General features: G+C 32.0%; 1 protein-coding gene across 4 annotated transcripts; it reads left to right on the forward strand.

Moving 5' to 3' along the window:
- Positions 1–1,039: 1,039 nt before the first annotated feature.
- LOC114397629 (ethylene-responsive transcription factor-like protein At4g13040) lies at positions 1,040–8,797 on the forward strand. Of its 4 annotated transcripts, none has more exons than XM_028359763.1 (7): positions 1,040–1,364; positions 2,440–2,572; positions 2,683–2,813; positions 5,013–5,097; positions 6,996–7,179; positions 8,145–8,266; positions 8,350–8,797. In XM_028359763.1, exons 2-7 carry the CDS (start codon positions 2,530–2,532, stop codon positions 8,472–8,474), a joined length of 690 nt encoding a protein of 229 aa, XP_028215564.1. In that variant the 5' UTR covers positions 1,040–1,364; positions 2,440–2,529; the 3' UTR covers positions 8,475–8,797. The 4 variants fall into 4 exon arrangements, with proteins under 4 accessions (XP_028215564.1, XP_028215567.1, XP_028215566.1 ...); XM_028359766.1 differs by having other exon boundaries at positions 6,999–7,179; XM_028359765.1 differs by lacking the exon at positions 1,040–1,364 and adding an exon at positions 1,918–1,938.
- The last annotated feature ends 9,228 nt before the right edge of the window (positions 8,798–18,025 follow it).

Raw genomic sequence — 18,025 nt, forward strand, 5'->3', positions numbered from 1 at the left:
GAATTTTGATCCATGACTTCTTTGTTGCCAACCATTGGTTTCTTGTGATTGCGGAAGCTAGGTTTGGGTTATGTCTGTCACCAAGATTGGTGCTCTGCAGATACTATAAATAGATTTGGTGGAATATGTTTCGTGTATAACTGAAAGGAATTATACAAATATTATATATAAACTGTTGAGTATCTAATTCTGGTATACGAGCATAAAAATCATGCCCATAATAATCTAATCCCTGCGACACAACATACAAATATTACAAATATTTTAATCCCTTTACTCCAGTATTACTTTCCCTCTTTCCTTTAATAATTATATAACAATACAAACATGTATTTTCACATTTTATAGTATGCCTTACATTTGTTAAAACTTTCTTATTTTTTATCATAAAAATATAAAAAATAATGAGAAAATAAATGCTGAATTTTTCAAATAATCAATCATATTATAAGTATGAAATATCTGTCACCTTTATTAATAACTAGTATTTATTAAAAAAAAATTTATTGATTAGATTTGAAGACGTGTCTTTTCCAAATTATATATTTTTTTCTTATTTGGAAGGCTTGAACATAATGTTTAATTTTCTTAAGAGATTTAGATTCAATTTCATTTATAATTCAATTTTTTTATAAAAAGAAATTGAGGATAAATATTCTAAATTTATAACTATTTATACATCTTATTCAATCAATTAATCTAGACCTTTGGATAATTCCACATTCTTCTCCAACATTTATTTGTTTTTTGTTTTGTTAACGGTGTGGTGAGTTTTGAATTTTGATTATCATTGACTAGTGGATGAGTTTTACTCGTTAAGGTGGAGTAAAGTCCGCAAAAACACCAAAAAAAACAGCCACTACAGTACAAGCACAGTGAACTGATTGTACAATAATAGTAATAGGTCATAAGTGTGAGGGCAATATGGGAAAGCAGCAATGTCTCAAACGTAACTAACCTCAGTGGTATTTGTTGGCTCTTTAAGGGCAGCATTGACATTGAACGCTTATTAAAGTACTCAGCAGCTAGTAGTTACGTTCTTATTCTAATTTTTCAACCCTCTCTTTCTCTCTCTACAAAGACTTTCTCTGTCCACAACCATCATACCATTATACCTTACCACCCCTTCCTTCCACCACCCTTTCTTTCTCTCTTTTATACACACACATCACAAGAAAGAGGGAGAAAAATAAAAACAAAAACAAAAACAAAAGGTGGTAGATGCATGAGCCACAACACAACACACATTATCTCATACCACACTCACCACCTTGTATTCCCCAAAATTCACATAATTCCCCTTCTCTTGCCTTTTCCCTCAGATTTCTCACCCCTTCTCTCTTCTGTGTTGCTACCCTTTTCAGGTATATTTGTCAACAACAATGGCTTGTTCTTCCTCTTTCTAGCCCCCCCCCCCCCCCCCCCCCCCCCGCCCCCCCTTTTTTTTGTCTGTTTTGTTTATGTCTTTCTGGAGAGTCCTGCTCTTTTTCCTCTTTGGTGTGTGATGATGAGATTTCTGGTCTTGGGCATTTTGAGTTGACTGGTCTAGAGGCTAAAGACTTGGTCTTTCTCTTGTTGGCTTTTCTGGGTGTCTTGAATTTTCTTGTGAAATGTGTTTGTTTGGTTTGTGTTGTGTGTGGTCAAATGGGTTTGTCTTCTTTGTCACCACCCCCTTCCAAGAAAGGTGGTAGGTTGATGGGGTTGACTTTAACCCAAGGAGAAAGACTTGGCCTATTTGCGTGATTTTTGTTTCCAAAATTGGATTCCATTTAATGTTGTAGGGGATTTCCTTATGAAAACCATGATATTATCAACTTTGTTTAAAAAAAATGTTTTTTTTCCCTTTGAAAATAGTTTATCATCTTTCAGCTTTGAAGGGGTTGTTGATACTTTGTTATGATCAAATTGGATTGCTGATTTGAACAATTGTTTACCAAGGTTTGTTGTCGGCAAAAAGTGGTTGAAATTGTACCATGATCAAGGTTTCTCTGCATTTGTGTATGTTTATGGATGAGTTTGGCTAAGGTGGTCCTAGTATGAAGAGCAGGATCGCTTTGTTTGCACTGCATAAAAGTCAAAAGCAGGATGATTAGCTAAATCTTGTATTGTTGGGATCTAGTTCTGATTGTGTAATCAGTGTTTTCCTTCTTTACTGATAACTTCTGATGATTATCTATTTATTTCTGGTCCCAGAACTAGGAAGAGATCATTTCCTCTTGTAGCATAAATAGTCATGTGCATCCTTCTAAGACACCTTTTGTCTTTTACTCAATGGCTGCAAATTGTTTTCTTGTAGACTTGATAGTAAGTAAATATTTGGATATCTGACATGGCATTATTCGGTTTCACAATATGGAACTGATTTTTGAACTTTCTTCTTCCCTTATAGTTATAGGTCCAACTTGTCATTCTCATCTTCTGAAACTATTCTATTTGTAGGTACTCTTCCTACTAAATTGAAGGAAAAAGTTGGTATTATAGGAAGTTAATCACTGCTTTGATGACTTGGTAAGAAAACTTGAACTAACAATGGTAAGTTTGAGAAGGCGCAGACTTTTGGGACTGTGCTCAGGTAAATGGTATTCGGTAAACATGTTTCTATCAATTGTTATGGAGAATATTGATGTGAATTGTATCTTAATCTTAACTGACATTGTTTTCCTATAAATTTTCCTATTTCAGGAAACAGTTCCTTTGTCACACCACTTCCTCTATATTGTGAGAATCTATCTGGTTTTGAAAATTCAAACCAGCAAGCTAAAACTAAGAGTGAACAGCCTGGGCTTTCCGATGATGCAAGCAACCCAGACAGTGTATGAACAAGATTAATAGTGATAAATAATTATATACATGCTTTTTTGAAGCTTCATTTATTTTTCCTATAATGGTACTTCTGAGGTTTTTGGTCTTGGTATCTGTTTAGGGAATCTTTTAGTATTCAGCATTCCATATCAATGAACTACATAGCAGAATCATTCAAACATTTATTCTTGAAAATGATAATGAACTTTTACTTTATTTTATTTTTGTTACATTGCTTAAAATTCAATTGAAAGACAAGGTTAGCAAGAGACTATGACATCAGTTATGGCATTGTCTATCTTCCTTTGAAAATGTTTAAATAATTGAGAATTCAACCAATGAGAGTTACTCAATTCGATATCAAGAGTAACAGTTTTGAAATAATGATTTATTCTGATCATAAACATTCATTTTTATGTGTTATTATCTTCATTTTTTCAGCATGCGTATGTCCAATAGCTAAGTGGTTAGAAAATTAAGTCCCTTTCTTTTTTCTTTTCTCTGACATTTTGGCTAATTAGTTGGACAATCTTGATGGTCCAAATATTCAAATTTATCTGTATAAAGTTTATAAAATAAAGCAAAAAGGTGAGTGGTAACATTTCATCATGTCTTCAAATTTGCCCCTTTTTTGGAATGTGTTAATTTTAATTTCTGTACATTTGAAGATAAAAGACTCCTGCACAGTTTACAAGTCTGCTTCTTGTCCTAGTGCTTCTAGAAGCTTTATCTATTTGGATTCAGTATTCTTGCTTTTATCTGTCAAAAATTTCAGAATGTTCATGCCTAAACCCAAGCTCAAAGATTCATACTCAGTAATTATCATTGGATTTAATTGACTGTTTTAGAATTTTAATCAGCATTCTGTGACATTCTAAAAGGAATGGAAAAGAATGAAAAATCTGTTGGAGAAGAGTAAGTTGTAAAATTGGTCATCATACATATTTCTTTCCGTGTCTTCTCCAACCTGATGAATAGATTAGAATCTTTTTTATCATTGGTCTCTTGATGTCTCGGGTTTATTTTCTTCAAATCTTCCAGTTTCTCACTTCATCTACCAGCAATTTACTTCAAATTCAAAGACGTCGAAATGCTTTGTCTCCTAATTATTGTGTAATGTGCTGACTGATTCTGAAAATGGTTTTCAATTGTTTCTGCATTGGTCTGCAGTTTCACTTCTCTGGAATAATTTTTTTGGTGTTTTTTGGGTTTTCCCCAAGGTTCTTAAGAAGTTCCTCTCTGTTAATTTTAGATGATTTGGAATCAATAGAGATTCTCAAAGGCTTTAGCACTGTTCTCAATTTGCATTTATTTGGTGTATCTAGTTGGAAAGAAATGCTACAGTTTTAACTGTTTGATTGTTGCCTCTTAAGTTCATGTGGGATCAGCTAGTTCACTTAACTTTTTTGTGGTGTCCTGCTAATGGTCCTTTTTGGGAATGACTTTGTTAGATATATAGAGATTGACATGTTGTATTACATATTTCGTGTTCATAGTTTTTTTTTTGTTTCCTTTCATTCTTGGTGTATTTTTTTGAGGATTGGTTGTCCTCTTGCATTTGCATCTCGCCTTTTCTTTGTAAATTCTTTGTTTATAAACAAAACCATTGATAAAAAAAAAAAATAACGTATAAGGTTGCAGTTACTGGTCCCAACTGTTACATATTGGATAAAATGGTAGGCCAATATATCACTGAGTTTGAAAATAATAAGGTATTTGAGTCTAACTAGACTCCTCTGGTTTTTAGGAAAGATTAGGACATGTCTGTAGCTTGCAGAATCAATGTTCCTTGTGACTGAAAAACCATTGGCTAAAAGAAAGATATAGTCTTTCTGCTCTTTCTTTTAGCATCAAGAATCTAGCATCCCCATTTCTCCCCAGGATAATTATTTTTGTGTTGTGATCTGCTTTTGCTTGGATCAACAACAGCAAACACCACTGCCACCAGGCCTTATGCTATTTTGTAGGGTAGCTACATAGATCAATTGATGCCACGGGGCTCTATCTATATATGCTAGAATCAAGAAGATTTTAAATTGATTTCCACCAACAGGTTGATGAATTAGCATTTCTGGAATACATGTGATTCTAAATTCCGAATAGATACTTACTAAGTTGACTAAATCAGAAAGTTATGCCCTTGGTAGCCTATCTGTTATTTAAATCCTTGATAGCCAAGAACTTACAATAAACTGTTTTATTTTTACCAGAATAATGCTGTGCAAGAAGAACCGGGATCATCAAATGCTTCTGGTTCTAGCTCATCGAAAGAACAGCTTATTCAACAAATTACAGGTTTGTCATTTAACAGATTAATTTTTTTCCTGTTTTCTGTTTATGTCTGGTTTAGTTTATAATGACTAAGCCGACCTAGTAAAATGATAGTATTTCCTTTAGGATATGTTTGGAATTATTATATTCAAAATAATTTGATGTGATTTTCATTGTCTTGAATTAGAAATCAATTTTCATGTTTGGAGCTCGTTATAAAAGAATAGGATTTAAATTGATTTACCAATCAAACTTCTTGTTTGGAACACATAAAAGATGAATTACATTGACTTTATATTAGTAATTTACTTTATTACCCTTAAAATAAGTTAAATGACTTAACTAATAAGGGCAAAAATGCCAAACTTGAACAATTGAAACTAAAATCAAAACACATTCAATTCCTAACAAATTTGACTCTTTTTAATCTACTTAGATAAAATTGTATTTTCAAAATCAAATCAAATCAATGCCTAAAATATGTACTTCCAAACATACTATTACAACAACTGTCTTTTAGGTTTTTTTATTTGTTTCTTGAGTTGTTTATCATTTTTTTAGTTTAACATAATGTATTCTGTTAATTTCATACTTATGAGTTTATGGACTAAAATTGCATAAAAAGTTAACAACCTGAAAGGAATTATACACCAAAAAGAGTTGACATAATGATAATTAAACTAACATGAAATGAAAATAATGGGTAACAGCATAGTTTGGTATGAAGTAAAAATCTTTGTCATAATGGAACCAGTTCAGGTCTGTTCAAATCAGCTTACCCAATTAATCTGTGGGAGCTTGCTGATAGATCAAATTTATCTATGGATGGTATTGTGCACTATACTTTCATACAATACATAGATGACACATGGAGAAGGGCCCATTTGGTGGTTAAAAACCGTATTCATAGATTACACATGATTAAAATAACAAAACCTGCTGAGGTAAATGTAAGCCAAGAGGCTTTCCTTGCCTTGGATTGGGGCGCCATCCCCTCCTCCTAAATTTGAAGTATAAAAAAAAATATTACACATGATTAAGCGAAAAAGACTTGTGCTATTGTTTTCATAATGTATCATGTATCTTCTTTTTCCTTATTTGATACATTTGGTGCACTTGCGAATATGATTATATATCTTGAGGAAAAGCCTACCTAATTTGATGTTATTGGTAAAAATGTTCAAAATTTTCTGTATATTCTATTCTAGGTAAATATCTGAGTATGCTTATTCAATCATATTTAATTGGTCATCAACAATTTCTTCATTGATCCATTGTCTAATCATTTCATTAGTTAGTAGTTACAATGAATATTCGCTTAAATGCATTGTTTTGGTATATCATTTTACACGAAACTCTTGATAATTAGAATCAGGAATAAAGAATGAGTAATCAATCCTCCAATGTACATGCTGTACTTTATATTCAGTATGTGTGACCAACTAAAGCTATGGGTTATGACCTGCTGGCATGTGACCTTGGATGTCTATTTTACATGGCATCAAATGTCAATGAATGTAATTTTCATGGATGGTCCATGATCCTTGCTATCATGTAGTGCATCATGGTTAAATTGCTAGAAAGAAACTGAACGTTAAAAAGTTATGATGGACATTAGTTTGATTTGGAGCACATTTCAATTCGATAGACACATTTAGGGCCTATTTAATTTGAGAAAATATTTTCTGCTTTAATTTCTTGTTTTTAATAATAATTACAACATTGAATACACAATAAATAAAGTGAAAACATAGTGATATTTTTGTAATTATTATTGAAAACAAGAAATGCAAATAGAAAATATTTTCTCAACCAAAATAACTCTATTTACTTTTCTCATTCTTTTAGGGTGGCATTGAATTTTCTGCTGGCCTTTTTATTAATGTCTGTATTGTGTATTACCTCTTTTGCCCTGCATTTAGCAGGACCTCCTATTAAACGCAGAAAGCGACATAGAAGAAAGAATTTGCACAATCAAGAACAATGCGTAATGAGAGGTGTCTACTTCAAAAATATGAAGTGGCAGGCAGCAATAAAGGTAGACAAGAAACAGATCCACCTAGGGACTGTCGGGTCACAAGAAGAAGCTGCTCACTTATACGACAGGTAGTACTTTGAATTTGATAATTATAGAATATTATTACTAACATTAGTCCCTTTTGATGCCTCAAAAATCATAGTGGGAATATACAAGTCTTTCAGTTGTAATTGATAAGCTGCCAGTATACCTGGTTCGGTTTTCATTGTTTGAGTGCCAACAGTCTTATGTTATGTATAGTTTGGAGCGATGCATTTTTACTATCTGTTCCTTTTTCCCTTTCTCTTCCATATCCTAACATATGATTTATTTTCACTTCATAATAATGTTTTTGGAGTTTTAGTTACCACAATTAAACTGAATTGAATTCTGTAGCTGAAAAAGAAAAAGCCTAGTTTGAATTTTGAGCACATTATTTTTATTCCTTCTGAGTTAGGTTTGAAGTAAGAGCATTAGTGTTCCAGTGGTAAACTGTTTGAAGAAGTCTTTAATTTTATTTCTTAGAAAGCATGGAAGCTACTTATAATCTTATATTATTTTGATTTCATGTATGTGCATGGTTTCCAGTGGTGTTGATTGATCTATATGTAAGTACTTGTTGTTGTTGTTGTTGTTGTTGTAGGTTCATGTTAATTTTATTTTTCTATCCACTTTGACAATCGTTTGAGTGGGCATGCTCTACATGGTGAATGCATTTACATTTTTCTATTCATGCATGTATATCATTAAACTGTTATGCAAGATCATGTAATGCTTTGAATATGGTCCACATAACTTATTTTGCATTAACTTTTCTACTCTGGCAAAGTTCATTATGCAGGCTAGCTACCACAAAACTCTGGTAAAATACTCAAAGAAAATATTGTTAGTAATTGAATGACATGATGAAAAGGATTATAAAATCTGTAAGACCTAGAATGTGTCCTGCCATTGCAGAATGAGAGAGATTTGGCACTGTAATTGTCAAGTTCTCATTTACTATATCATGTCAACCATGACCTTAGCATGAATATATCTCTTTATTTATATGTAGGGCTGCTTTCATGTGTGGGAGAGAGCCCAATTTTGAGCTTCCTGAGGATGAAAAGCGGGAACTGAGCAAATTTAAATGGGATGAATTCTTGGCCATGACTCGACAGGCAATCACACGCAAAAGTAATCTTTCTCTTTGAACCATTTCCTATGTCTTCCTAGATTTCTTTTTCCTCAAATTTTAACAGTTGCACACATTTTTGTAGAACACAAGAGAAGGCTTAGTCCCGGACCAGATAATGGTCATGATATTCTTCCACTGCCCAAAGATGATTGGGACAGTAAGCAAGGAGTGATTGAAGATGCAGAGCAGGAAACACCAGTGTCTTGAAAATTATGATTCTGGAATAGTCTAAGAGTGAAGATGAAAAGCCTCTAGTCCTAACACTTCAACTCTACATCATGCTAGATTCATTTTCATTGTAGAAAAATGCGGCATTATGTCAGACCTTGATAGTATTGATTATCCTTAGTTTATGCAAATTGCTATACCTTAACCCAATAAAGAGTCCATCCAATGTTAGACGTGTCAGCTACCAACTGTTGAACTCTATCAGTTCATCAAACTAGTGCAAAGCCATTTCTTCTTCCACTCGGTGGGAATAAATGAATTTTTCCAAAGCAGTTAATTGAATTGTTTTTTTGATGGTATAACTATACACGTGAGTTGATGTATACATATATGCTATTTATATAGTAAGTAAATTGATATAACAACCACCATAGTTTGATTCCTCTAGGTGCATGCATCATATAGAACTTGATTAAAAACAATAATTTCAAGGGAATTATTTATTATGAGATCTGATATGAACACAAAAATGGAATGAATTGTCATGAAGAATTTAAAATCTAAGAATTGATTTTAATTTTTTTTTATGGTAGAGATATTGATGTTATACTTAATAAAAAATGAGAATGTGAGTGATAAGTCATAGGTTGATTGTTACAAATTGCCTCAAAAAGTTTCTCTATTTAAAGCTATGCTTCAATCTAAATATCCCACTAGGAATTAAATTTAGTCATTAAATTTCAACTAGAAATAAAATCCCACTAATTCAATATAATAGTTTGAAGAACCTAACAAACATAATAACTGACTTGAACGATATGAAGAGTCAACTAAACTTATTACATGAAAATAAATACAAAAATTCATAGGAAAAATCTTAATTATTTCTTCAACCCAAACTAAGTAACCAGTCCAAAGAAGCTCTGGTCCACATATATGAGAAACTTAGCTCCAGTCCACATATATGAGAAACTTAAATTGGACTGATATTATCTTCAAGTTGCAAGCATGTGACAAACTTTGTATTGTACTCAAATTTTGTTGGATCTTCTTTAGCTTGAACCTCCATGACCAAATCTTGCAAAACCTCTTTAAATCTTTTAGTTTTTGCTCTAGTCATTAGGCCTTCCATTTCTTGCAAAGGTTCTTTGAGATTGTTGGTCTTGTCAAGGTTTCCATCATCCATTTTTAATAATTTATCCTCAAGCCCATTTGTGTTCCTTCTACCTCTCTTCTAGAGTTAAAAATTATACAATTTACTCTTTTTCTTGGCCTTTTTTGCACATGTCTAACCAATGATTTTTGTTATCTTTTTTTGATAGGTGTTGTACTATTATAGTTTTTTTTATACATAATCATTTCATACATAATCAATTTACTCTTCTTCATTCCTAATATTTTTTTTCCTTGTTATCTCTTTTAAAATCTGACATTCACTATCATAGAATAAAAGTTTTTGAGTTTGGTAGATATTTTGAGGTGACAAATAACTCATAATACCTTTCTCTGTTTTAAACACAATTTGTATCCTATGAAAGATATCTTCATTTATTTTTCCAGCATTTTGTTTTTGTAATATTGATTTTGGATACTTAAAGTTAGAAATGTGGTATGACCTATACTTACAAGAAAATCTTTTGATTCCAATGTTTGTCTTGATGTAAACCTATACTTTCAAGAAAACCTGTAGTTTCTTTGTAGAATTTCTCATACTTTTAGTAAATAAATTATTGATTCGATGATTTATTTCTAAAATAATTTCTGTATTTCTTCAAAGCAATTTTCAGTCACTGTACTGTGCAAGAAGAAAAACATATATATAAGATGCTTATATATAATTATAATTATAATTATAATATGCTTTTTGATTTTTTAATAAGCTTTTTAAAAGTTTTTTTTGTTTTCAAAAGCTAACTTTTCCTAACTTATGAAAAATAATTTTTTGGATTATATGTTATTAAATTTTAGTAAAATTTAATAGAAAAATTAGAAAAATATTTGATAATTAAGAATATTATCCTATTTAACAATGAGGTTGGGATATGTCTTCATATTTAATAATGGGAATTTTATTTTTTTAGATTGGAATAAATTAAAGAGATAATAACTTTGAAATTGAGGAACAAATTATTAAAATAAATATTTGAATTAAGACATATAATTGCTACATCTATAATTTGATATGATGAATCATATTTTGAATAAAAAAATATAATTTATTATATTTAAATACTAGTATTTAAGAATAATGCAAATTCTCTTTTAAAAAATGTAAGTATATAAAGAAGCCTTGCGACTCATTAGAAAAAAAAAAATTCTTAAAAACCAAACGAGTACTTAGATTTATAAATATATAGGTGGGTGTTCCTGTTGGTTTTATATTATTGAAGATGATATTTCTGTATCTTGCCATACAAGATAATGGTTCGTGTTAGCCTCCGTGGAAAAAGACATGTAAATATAAGACAATACATTTAGATTTATAAATATATAGGTGGGTCTCTCTTCTCATCTCACACAGGCATCATTCTTTCCTTTTAACTCAGGTACACTGAAATTCACAAGACAGATATCAGGATCTGCATCTTTTCTGCGAGGAAAGGATTCATTGGTAAACCATGTTCCTAGCTTTCTGTTATTGTATAAATTATAGAGATATCAGGTAAGTTATTTCTTTTTTAATTCTTGTATGCTTTGTTCTTATATATTATTACTCGCATCGCTTTGTATGGAAATGGAATTTAAGTTATAATACCAAGGATGCATATAATTCACAAACTCATTCAGAGTTCCTTGACGATGGTAAGCATGATAATAAAAATCGAGATTTTACTTAGGATTAGAAAGGGGAGTAAAGATCGTAAATTGGGGATCATAAGATCCTATAAAATTTATGAAACTATATATGCACATATAATTATATATAAGCTTAATTAAGTTTTTTATACTTGTAATATAGGCTTTTTTAGATTATTACCTAATTTTTTTTTCAACTAAGTATCTGAAAAATTTTCAGTTTCATTTTACTACCTACCGTTAGTCACCTTCCGTTAAGCGATGAGGTGACAAACGGAATATCATGTCATTACACCTTGTCACGGACACCTCATTGTCAAGTCATCACATTCAATGATGTGGCAGGCACTGGCGTGTCAGTGATTGAGTGTGATGATGTGACACTCTATTTGTCACGTCATCATTTAACGGAAGACGATTAACGGTAAAATGAAACTGAATTTTTTTTTCAGGTAGGTATTTGACAAAAAAAATGATTTTTTAGGTAGTAATATGAAAACGATATATTTTTAGGTATAAAAACTTATTTAATATATGACACGAAAAATTTATTTAAACCATATGTAATTGGAGTTTTAAGGTCTATGATCAATGTACACATGTAACATGTTATGCATTCTCTCACTCTTCCTTCCCTAACCCAAAGTATATATCTCACCATTTGATCTTATTGGGTTCTCTTTTAGCTTTGTCCAGATATCAGATATACGCATCTTAACTCTTGAATTTCACTTTTAATATTATCTTATTAATCTAGTTTATTTAATTAAACATGATAAATTGATAGGTGGGTTATTGTAAATTTCAAATAGTATTTTTTTATTCCTACCAATAAAAAATATCTTATTAATTTAATATATTTCTTATTTTGAATGAGGAATTATCTTAAAAAAATAAATATGATAAAGTTTCTTAAGTATATATAAAAGTAAATTACATATGTTCATCAAGTTATTTTAATTAATTTTTAGTTTTTTGACAAGTTTAAAAATATTTGATCAAATAAAAGTGTTTGAGAAACGATTTTTTCTTATTGACTTATAAGATTTTCTTTTAAACACAACTTAAATTTACGATTATCAATTTTATTTTTATTTTCAATAAAATAGTAAAATTTATCATTTTATCTGAAATTAAATTATCTATTTTGATAAGACTCCTCCTTATAATTTGTTAACTACAAAATTATTTTTCAGATTGACTTAAATAAGTTTTTCATACTTGGAAAAATAGGTTATTTTCATATTATTACCTAAAAATTAATTTTTTGTCAAATACCTACCTGAAAAAAATTTCAGGTTCATTTTACTACATGTCGTTAATTCCTTTCCGTTAAGTGATGACATGGCAGACAGAGTGTCACATCATCATGCCTTATCACTAACACATTGTTGCCATATCATTGAAGGTACTAACATGGCAATGAGGTGTCCGTGACAAGGCGTGAAGACGTGGGACTTCTTCTGCCACGTCATCACTTAACTGAAGGTAGTAAAATGAAATTGATTTTTTTTTCAGGTACTTAATTGAAAAAATAAATGTTAGGTAGTAATCTAAAAACAACTTATATTCTAGGTATGAAAAACTTAATTAAGCCTTGTATATGTGTGTGTGTGCACATATAAACTAAAATAAATTAGATTATGACACTTAAAAGACATAATTAAACTTCAATTCAACATCATAAGAACACAAAAAAATCCAATATCCATATCTAATCATATATGTAATCAAATACTAACCCCATCTAGTTACAAAATTGTAATTCCATTCCCATCCTAATTTCAAAATATTAAAAGCCTTTCCTAGTTCCAAAACAACAAGTTAGTAAGCTGTAATCCCATCCTAGAAACAAAACAATAACTCTTTTCCTAGTTACAAAACACTTATCCATCTAAAGCAAACAATCTTGCAATTTAAAATCATAACCGCTAAAGAGATATTTAACTCCATATTTTCCAATTCCATCTCCTTCGTCATTTTTTAATGAAGTGGCAAAGTACAAAGCATCAAGGTAGTAATTTTCATCCCAACTAGGTTGGCACCAAGATTAACTACCAATCCTTTGCCCATAAACTATTGAATAGTATCAAAATAGAAAAGAAGTTACAAATATGTAAAGGCACATGGCCCATCGAATAGCTTAATTGATGAAACCTAAAGCTAGGCAATCCACATCTATCATGGAAAAATACACCTCTCATAAATTAGGAACAACATCCCACCACCTAAAACCCAAGTTTTGGAATCCAAAATTTGCTAACTTATCACCACAAGCATTACCCTCTCGATTCACATGAGATACCACAAAATGCATTTGCTTAGTCGGGAAAATGCAATTTAACTAATGATTTTTTTAATAATGTTTGAGTCATCCAAATGCAGTGGTGTAGTTTCATTCGCTCCAACTTGGATTGGATCCAAGTTTTCATCCAAATCCAAGTTGTCTACATCCAAACCTAGATCTTTGCAACGCCTCAATTTCTTTTTCTGAAATATACCTTTAAAATTAATAAATATTGTGGAATATGCATCATTAAATTTTACTTTCTATTTCTAAGTTGACAAAATATCTCAATATATTTTTTTTTTTGGGAAAAGAAGAAACACATATACATATATATTTATTGCGCTTGCTTAAAACGTGTACATATAATTAAATGCTCATGAATAAAATGTATTGTCAAAATGCATAAAAAAATAAACATTTTGAAAGTTGTTTTCATTTTTCTTCTATCCTTATGCAACACTATCATAAAGTACATATTATAAAGAAATAAATTGTACAAAAATTAAATGATGAAAAGAACCAGAAGGAATAATAAACACTCATATTGAGTCTTAGGGACCCTGAAGGTTTAAACATAAGTGTACTAAAATCATTACATTTGTAACAAGAAATATATATTCATCACCACCCCCCTCCTCAAAACATCACACAATATCACCAAAAGGTTTTATACAACAAAATATCACAATACTGAGTATAGAAATCTTCCCAGCCCAAATATACATCAAAAAGGGAAAATAATCCTATACTCAGAGCAGTCACTACCCAAGATCTACAAGTGATACGTAGCGTGTGTCTCTATGTGGATCGGTGGTATCCAGGGCTCATCTAACAACAAAAAGTGGCACCAAATGTAACCAAAGTGTGTGTGGTGTAAAGCCCTAAAATTTCGATAACTGAAAATAGATGTTTGATGCATTTGTTGTGTTATTTAATTACTTGATTGATTTGGATTAAGTTGAAGTGTTGTGTGAATTATCCTTGTGCAACTGCATGACATGGATGTTAGATTATGTGGGGTTTAATTGATTGTATCGGAACTGAGTGATTCCGAGATTGACCCAAAACCTATTTCGATAAAACTATAATCCTAGGCTCGTTAATCGTTGGATTGCTTTCAAATTTGGACTATAGATTTGAAACCCAAGTATGCATTTTTTGATCGTTGGGATTTGCAGAAAAACACCTTTGGATATCTCGCTTAGCCAAAGAAGCATGCTAAGCGCAATTCCAACCCGAGGAGGAAATTTGCTAAGTGAAAGAAGCACATTAAGCTTAATTCCAACCCGAGGAGGTAATTTGTTCAATGTGAAATGTCACGCTCAGCGCTGAAAGTGGAGATTTGCTTAGCGAAATGAGCTCGCTAAGCAAGATCTATAGATTATAAATATGTTCTTCAACGTGAAAAATATGATTTTCAATTCTCACTCTCTGCAAACCCTCACCCAAAACCCCAACCCCCCTCCTCTACCATTCACGACCACCAGTGACCGCCACAAGCCACCATTGCTTGCATTCAGACCACCATACAAAGAGAACATTTTAATTAGAGCGGAATATTCAAAATCCACCTTGAGGATTCGGTAGAGAACGAAGCTTTCAACCTTCTTTCGTGGTTTCTTCAAGGTAACCATGATTCCCTTGCCTTCTCCTAGTTATTTTGAGCCTCTCTTGGTATTTATTTTGATTGGGTACCATAATGGGATGTTTTTACACTTCCTTTGAAAAAACTTTGAAAATGAGATGTTGTAAAAGTTATCCTTTTATAAAATTGATATTGTTTTTGTGACCTTAGTTGAACCCCAATCACATTGGTGTGATCGAAATTTCAAAATGACTTCTCTTTGATGTAGACCCCAAAACACCCCTTAGTCCCTTTATAATGTGAATGGGTATTTGACCCCGAATGTTGATATTAACCTTGTCCTTGAAATGTATACCAAATTTTCTTCGATTTGGTATATAGAGCTTTGCGTTCGAACCAATGGACGTGAACGTGAGAGACCTCCGAGCGACGCATAGAAGAGCTAACAGAGAGATATCAATAGGTGAGGGGAGTTTATTGTTTGTTAATAGTGTTTGATACCATAGTTGGGTTAGGGAACCCAATTATAGGGATGCATGTTTGTTCCTGTTGTGTGCTGGTTTTCAAGAAAAATCATGTTTTTAACTAATGGGATGTGATATATTTGTTGTTGATGAATGAAATTGTGAATAATGTTGTCATTGTAATGATTGAAATTTCTGGGGAAAAGTCTTAATTATAGAGTAGATTCCGCCCAAAATTTTATATTTTTTCTTCTATATACTTTATTAAATTTTAAATGGGCATAAAAGTTTGTTTTGTATATCATAATTCTCCTCCTTAATTTAGATTTTTCCCTAAAATATCAGTTTCATGATATTATGGATTGTTGTTGTATGAGATTTGTGTTGTTTAAAGACCTGGGGAATGTGAATCCCAGGCATGAATTTATAAATATATATACGTGTGTGTGTGTGTGTGGAATGTGATTGCTTATGATGTTGATGATGATATTGAGATGAGATGAATGTTAATGTGATGATGACATTGAGATGAGATGATGTTGATATTGATGATGATATTGAGATGAGATGATGTTCATGTGATGATGACATTGAGATGAAATGATGTTAATGTTGATGATGTCATTGTGATGTATGTATGTTGTTTATGTACATGGGGGTGCAGTGATCATGTTGGATATTTTCGGAGGGGAAAAAAGATTGGTTTAACAATTTTAAGCATCTCTGGAGAGACAAGGGGATTTCTTAGAGATTTTAACTATCCACGGTCAGTGCATTGATGGTGTCCATGTTCCATACTTCATAATTGCATGAAAATATTATAAACTTTATCAGTAAGTACTTGTAGTTTTTCATGAGGGAAAATAGTTGTACTTGGAGGCATGTCACTCGGTTTGGAACTTCCTTGAGACTCAGACTGATCACCAGGGGGGAGAAGTTGCCTATGCACGATAGGGTGACCTCGACACTTGCTGCCTAGTTTTCCTATGTGTCACATGGATATGCTTAGGCTATTTCCTGACGAATGGTAACACATTGCATTTGGCAGTTGAGTAAGGTACATGCATCATTTTGAGCATAATTGATTTGAATTGTGGAAAAAGTTGATGACTAGTTTATTAAATGTATGTTAAATTGATGGTTATTGAGAATAATTGTGGATATTGTTATTGTATTCTCGCTAACCATTGTTGTCTAGTGTTTATTGACCTTTTATAATAAACTAACCCTTGCAATTTTGTACCGTGTGGTTGGTACCTATGATGATCACAAACCCTTGTTTGTGGGAGCAGATGAGCATTAATAGGTGATGTTGAAGGGAGATTTTTTTGTTGAAGTCGTCAAGCCGACATGATAACATTGAAATTATTTTGGGAGAGAGTTGTATTTTGTTATCAACTCTTCCATAGTTGGTTCCTTAATTCTTTTTTTAATTTGGGCATGTAAATACCAGATTTAGATACATGTAAAAACTAAATTATTTTATGTCATGTGAATGATGTATAATGGTTATATATATATATATATATATATTGATGCAAGCTCCATTGGAGCTTGTAGGCCTAGGATCTTCTTCATCAATGGATTCCTTTGCTTCTTGGAAGATAAATGGCAGCGGAATGGAGAAGGAAGAGAGAGAGGAGACGCCACTTCAAGGAGAAGATGAGTCTAGAAGAAGCTCACCACCATAGGAGGCCATGGATAAGAGCTTGGAGGAAGAAGGAGATGAATGAAGGGAGAGGGAGAGAAGAGCACGAAATTTTGTGCTCAAAAGGAGCTCTGAAATCTGAAGTTAATATTCAAATGATCAAAGTTGAAAAAAAATACACACACATGACCTCTATTTATAGCCTAAGTGTCACACAAAATTGGAGGGAAATTCAAATTTCACTTGAATTTGAAATTGAATTTGTGGAGCCAAACTTTAGAGCCAAAATTTCACTAATTATGATTAGTGAATTTTAGTTATGGTTCAGCCCACTAATCCAAGATCAATTCCAAGATTCTCCACTAAGTGTGCTTAGGTGTCATGAGGCATGAAAAGCATGAAGGACATGCACAAAGTGTGACTATATGATGTGGCAATGGGGTGTAGTAAGCAAATGCTCACCTCCCCCTCTAAAATTTAATTGGATTGGGCTTCTACCAATTCAATTAAATTTATTTCCAGCCACACACATCAAATATCCACTTAGTGCATGTGAAATTACAAAACTACCCCTAATACAAAAACTAGTCTAGGTGCCCAAAAATACAAGGGCTGAAAAATCCTATATTTCTAGGGTACCCTACCTACAATATGGAGCCCTATATACAAGGACCAAATATAATGACATCCTAGTCTAATATGTACAAAGATAATTGGACCCAACCTTGGCCCATGGGCTCAGAAATCTACCCTAAGGTTCATGAGAACCCTAGGGCCTTCTTCAGCAGCTCTAGCCCAATCTTCTTG

The sequence above is a fragment of the Glycine soja genome, chromosome 18, assembly GCF_004193775.1.
Source record: "Glycine soja cultivar W05 chromosome 18, ASM419377v2, whole genome shotgun sequence".
In the NCBI taxonomy this organism is placed as follows: Eukaryota; Viridiplantae; Streptophyta; class Magnoliopsida; order Fabales; family Fabaceae; genus Glycine; species Glycine soja.

Bases quoted from the DNA above. Each gene is read 5' to 3' on its own strand.
- LOC114397629 (XM_028359763.1), top strand. From the start codon at position 2,530: ATGGTAAGTTTGAGAAGGCGCAGACTTTTGGGACTGTGCTCAG. The intron at 2,814-5,012 runs GTATGAACAAGA...TATTTTTACCAG, and splicing joins ATGCAAGCAACCCAGACAGT to AATAATGCTGTGCAAGAAGA. The intron at 5,098-6,995 runs GTTTGTCATTTA...CCCTGCATTTAG, and splicing joins GCTTATTCAACAAATTACAG to CAGGACCTCCTATTAAACGC.